The sequence below is a fragment of the Manihot esculenta genome, chromosome 14 (assembly GCF_001659605.2).
Source record: "Manihot esculenta cultivar AM560-2 chromosome 14, M.esculenta_v8, whole genome shotgun sequence".
Lineage (NCBI taxonomy): Eukaryota > Viridiplantae > Streptophyta > Magnoliopsida > Malpighiales > Euphorbiaceae > Manihot > Manihot esculenta.
In genome coordinates, this window is record NC_035174.2 from 28,780,875 (window position 1) to 28,786,780 (window position 5,906).

The following is a 5,906-nucleotide window of genomic DNA, read 5'->3' on the forward strand; positions in this document are numbered from 1 at the left end:
CAATTTATTAATTTTTTATTATTTTTTTAATAATTTAATTAATATTTTTATATTTTATGTTTAATCATTTTAAAAAACTTTTAATAATAAAAATATTAATTAGATATAATTTTATTTTAAATATTAATAAATAATTTTTATATTTTAATTTAAATAATTTTACAAATGAAATTTTATCATTTAAGCGATTATATTGTGTATATTATTTATTAATTTATTTTAAATATATAATATTTTTATATTTAAAGTAATAATATAAATTTTATTAAAAATAAATTATTTATTAATTATCATTTTATTTTAAAGGTTAATAAATAAATTTTTTAAATAGTTATTTACATAACTTTATACAAACTTATAACAAAATTGATTTTTTTATAATTGTTATTCTATTTTTATGGAATAATATTTTAATATTTAAATTTAAAAATACTTTAAAAAAATAAAATAAAATAGAACTTATCTATATATATTTGTTTGACTTCATTGAAAAAATATAATTAGTGATAATTATTAAAGATGACGTTACTTTTATTTTTTTTTGTTAATTAATACATATGAGTATTGATTCAAGCAAAAATTATAAATTATCCTATCTTTAATTTTTTTTGCTGTTTTGTTATGGGCAGTTGTAATAATTTTAGATAATTTAAAATTTTATATATATATATATATATATATTGTAAAATGAAATTATATATTTTGAAAGGGAGAGAAGAGAGAATATGTAATTTTTTTTAAATAAAAAGAGAATAAAAATATAAAATTAATAATAAAAGATAGAGTTTTTTTTTTAATTCATGTTAATTCGAAAACCTGTAATTATAGGTAAGAAATCTGTAAAAAAAAAAATATAAAATTATTTTATTTTTAATTTTTGTGTTGTTTTGTTATGGGCAGCTGTAATAAGTTTAAGTAATTTTAAATTTTTTTATTTTTTTTATATATTATAAAATGAAATTGTACATTTTTAAAAAGAACAGAAGAAAAAATATATAATTTTTTTATTGATAGAATAAAATTATAAAATAAATAATAAAAAAGAGATTTTTTTTTAATTTATATTAATTTAAAAATCTGTAATTATAGATTAAAACGGCGTTATTATTTAATATGTATATGAGAGCTTACTTGAGGTTAGTCTAGTTCGTGAAGTGTTGGGTCAGTGTGAAGCCCATTTGAATTTTATAATTACTATTAATTGAGGTTGGTACAAGTAATTATTATTGTCTGCGTTGGTATTTCTGAGGTAGTGATTTCTCACATTTTCAAATGCTCTTATTTTTTTTTTTTTTTTTTTTTCAACCATTACCTTAACCTGCATTAGATATATTTTAATAAATAGAAGAGATTTTAGATTTTACTCTTTAATTTTTAATTTTTATTTTTAAAAAAAAAAATTTTTTTTCAACTTAATAAGCTAATAATGGAAAAGAAAAAAGGGTGAAACATAAAAATCCTCCTCTCTAAAACTTGCAAGTATTTAGAGTTTTATGTTAGAAAGTGGGAAATGTATATTAGCTTAGCAATTAATGCCCAGGCCTCTATTTAGGGTTTCAGTGTAGTGAATGCCATAAGAAGCAAAAGAAAAAAGATATTGATTTTGGCTTTGTCTTTGATGGTGCAAACCTTTGCATGAAAAAAGATAAAACGACATCAGTATATGCCGCATTAAAGGTGGGATTGAGTACAGAAAAGAGGTTAATTACTAGCCTCATTCACATGGAAGAGAAGCACATACTCCAAGAACCAGAAAAGAAATAACAGTACAAGGAAAATGAAATGGAAAAAGAAACAACCCTTAGAAAAGTTTGGGTTTTAAGTCAAGGGAGAAAGAAAGAGAAGACAACAGAAACCACACTCAAGTTTCTGAACTCTGAAGACGAACCCAAATTTCATTTCCATGCCAAGAAAAAGAAAAGAAAGCTTTGAATGGTGTCTGCATAAATGGAAAGATGCTGCTGCTTCTTGTGGCCCCATCCTTCCCGTCTATGGCTCTGATTCTGATGCAGAGAGAGAAAAGATTATGAAAAAGGGAAAAATGAAAATTGATTATAATGGAGTGTGGTTTGTGTCTATGCATTTTGAGACCCTGAGTGGGACGAGTGAGTCTGGCATTAACCCTTAACAGTGGCACTGAAAAACATGGTGTTTTTACATTTAAATTTATGTAAGATAGAAGATAAAAGGAGCCTCGTGGTGTTGTTTTGTATTACATTGATCCTTTTCAAAAGTTTAGGTGATAAATTCTGGTCAGTACTGTTCTTTAATGCTGCGGAGAGAGGTCACCTTCATTTTCTGACCTCGGCTTATTCTTATGCATATACTCCAAGCAGAAAATCCAAAACTTTAGGGATAAAGATATATGAATGCTCTGAGCTCTTATTCAATGAAACAGTTTCAGAATTTATAGCCTTCTGGTCTTTTTTTTTATCTCAAATTTCTAGTACATTGTTACTAATAAACTCTTTCTTAATGAACCAATTAAAACAAGTGGATCAATATTTGTGTATCAATATTTTTAAAGATATTTTGATATTCAAAATTTATTATCATGGCTAATTTGAAACTAATGCAACTCGAACACGAAATATTTTTAATTATACCAACAAAAAACTTTCTCATAAATATGTATATTTAATATATATAATTTTAATAATTTTACATAAATTTTGATATAAATTTACCTAATAAATTTAAAATTAATTCTCATATAAAATTGAATTTGTGTTAGAAGTATTTTATATATACATATATTTGATAATAAATGCCTGAACAACTTCTTCACAAGCTCTATATGTGTATCATATTCTGAAGCTTACAGTATGGAAAAAAAAAAAAAGAAAGAAAAAACAATTCATCATCATCATTTATACTTCCATTAACCAACACAATGATAACACTTTCTCAAAGCTTCCATAATCAACACCTAACTACTTGGTATACCAATATTAGATCATAAACAAAATAATGATCTTAATATATAATAATGGCAATTAACAAAGAAAACTGATTAATATATATAAAATCAAAACAGAAGTACGTAGGCAAAAGGATTTTAATTTATGGGTAGGTTACATGCTGTCCTTGCTAGATTATGATTCTCTACTTCATCTCCTGTTATTGCTGACGCCATGTAACTCAAAACCAAAGAGTTATCATCTGGAGATTTTCTCCCACGAAACTGCTGTTTACAAGCATGGCAAGTAATTTGGAGAATGGTTGAATTGATTTGTTTTGTTGCATGTTCTCTCAGAGCTTGTGCCTTATCTAACTCAACTTGAGCTTGTTGTCTAATTCTCTTGGCATTAGCAAATTCTTGTTCCGCCAATTCAACTTGCCTTTTCGCTCGTTGTCTTGCCTCTTCAGCATAAGCCTTCTCTTCCATAGCCAATTTTAACTGCTCCCATGCTGCTTCTTTAACCTTTGAGGCTGGCAATTCAGGTTTCCCAGTATTATCATTATTGCTTTCTCTAGGGGAAAGTTTACCTGCATCTTTAGTGTTACAAGTGATATTAGGGGAGTCATTTTTCTCACTGAAGTCACTTGACCCAATTGAGAGCTGCAACTGAGTGGAGTGATTATCATCTGTCTTAGGAGAAACTGAAACCTCAAGAGGATTTGTTGTGCTTGAAAGCTGAAGCTCCAAATTGTAATGTTTTTTATCTACAGTAGGGCTCAAGAAAATGGCATCAGTTTTCGGCCTTGGTATTACTAAAGGAGGCCATGGAGCTGTGCTGAAATTGGTATCTGCAGAAGGACTTGGACTTGAAGCAGTTCTAGATAAGCATGCAGGCTGTAGTGATGGCATTTCAGGCCGTAAACGTCCCATATTGCAAGTGTCTTGATGCTCAATAAAACTCTCAACTCTACAAGAAAAAAAAAACAATATTAGCATGAACCAAGGATTCAATTATCCAAAAATCATGATACTAGGTTAACGGGGAAGTAGTGTAAGGAGATTTACTTAAAAGGTATTATCTGGGTGTCCCCATTAATGAAGTTGGATATATAAAAACAAAGTAATTAAGGAGGATCAAATCATAAGCACATTAAATAGAAAAAATAAAAATATATTCATATATTAATATTATTATTATTCTGAAATGCGACCGAATGAGATTGAAATAGCATATATTATTTGTTTTTTTGGTGACAATAAGATATATAATTTTAATTAACTACAAAGGAAACAAAAACATCATGGTAATGACAGCTGAAGCAATCATTTAGAGAAAAAACAAAGAGATGGGATTGCCTTTTTTTCCCTTAATTATATATATATATAAGAAAAAAAAAAAACCAACTATGAGGAACTGTTTTGGGTTTTCAGCCGTGAACTGCTTTGGGTTTTGAGCAGTAGAGAGAATTTGAAACAAACAGAGAAAAAAAAAAAAAACTACTGCAACTGATTTTTTGGGAACCGTGTTCAAAAACTGTAATAAACAGTAGTTAATTTAACTGGATTAAGATTCCATCAGTCGACAACCAAAGCATTTCTTTATTTTCTCTCATTTTTTTACCCGTTAAAAAACAAAGAAAAAGCAATGATCTTTGATTCGGAATTTGATGTAAAAATGGGAAAATTTAGAATATAAAAAGCTAAGATAAGATCTATTGTAAACACCATGAGGAAGAAGATTCTCAAAAAGCTATGGATGGATAAAGAAAATGAATTAACCTTGAGAAAACACGACCGCAATCGCAAGAATGGCCTCTGGTGCCACAGGTTTTGAGATGAGCTTTATAATCAGATTGAACAGCGTAACCTTTAGAACATTTCTCACACACCCATTGTTTGTGGTTGCTGTGTTTTCTTCTGAAATGTTTCTTTATCCCAACAAGATCACCAAGGGCATGGCATGGATCATGGTGTAAGCAACTAGGCTCAGGGCACACAAAAACTCGCTTCTTCACCACAGGAGTTTCTCTCTTGAGTAACTTCCAAGGGACCTTATGGCGCCGCCTATGCATCTGCAGGTTTTGATCTCTTTGAAACCCCTGGTTGCAGATCTCACACACATAACGATCAGATTCTAATAATGTTTTGGGCGATAGAGAGACCACCTCAGCATCTGGATCTACATGGAATCAAGAATTACAAACAGAAAATCAGGAAAACATATATATAATTCACAGGAATTAATTTAGATGGTAAGAAAATAAACCTGGAGTTCCAGCAGGTCTTCTTTTTCTCTTATTGTTGTTAGTTGCAGGTTCTAAGCAAGAAAAAGGCTCAGAAGAGGAAGAAGAAGGAAGTGATGAGGAAGAGTTGTTAGCTAACATGGGTTAATTATTTCGTATATCTATCGGATATGTATGTGGCTGCAGGATGATGATCCTATATTCTTGTACAATAATATAAGCCTAAGAAGAAGATGAGAAGAAAAGGGAATCTTTATTCGTGCAACTGTTGATCTTGGCTGTAAAACCCAGTGGGGATGTGAGAGAAGATGAGTAGAAGAAGAAGAAGAAGCATGAAGAAGGAAAAAGCTACAATCTTTGTTTCTTGCTTTGGGTAATGAGCTTTGTGAAAGGCTTTAAATTAACTTTGAGCAGCAGCAGCCTTTTCATTAGCTTTCCTTCTTTCTTGGTTGCGACACTCATCTTCATCAGGTATTGTTTGTAGAGGCTCCTTAATAAACTTCTCCATAGGGAAGGATGATAGAGAGAGAGAGAGAGCCAAGCCAATCACATAGATCGAAACTTGATCCCACAACCAGAAAATTAGAAATATATGGGCCAGAAGGAACAACCCACAAAGAAACAAACCGCTCATAATTCAGCTCCCACTGTAAAATCTTTTTTCAATCTATTTAATTTCAATGATAATTATTTTTTTTTTCAATGGGAAACAGAAATCAGAGGAGTAGAACCGAGAGGAATAGAATTAAAATCCCTCGATT

The 5,906-nt window shown here is 29.5% G+C and overlaps 1 protein-coding gene across 1 annotated transcript; it reads right to left on the bottom strand.

Moving 5' to 3' along the window:
• Window positions 1–2,843: 2,843 nt before the first annotated feature.
• LOC110631139 (protein indeterminate-domain 16) lies at window positions 2,844–5,700 on the bottom strand. Its single transcript, XM_021778863.2, has 3 exons — window positions 5,169–5,700; window positions 4,682–5,081; window positions 2,844–3,869 (listed from the first exon to the last, which is right to left on the bottom strand). The coding sequence occupies exons 1-3, from the start codon at window positions 5,284–5,286 to the stop codon at window positions 3,059–3,061; spliced, it is 1,329 nt and encodes a 442-aa protein (XP_021634555.1). The 5' UTR covers window positions 5,287–5,700; the 3' UTR covers window positions 2,844–3,058.
• Between the last annotated feature and the right edge of the window lie 206 nt (window positions 5,701–5,906).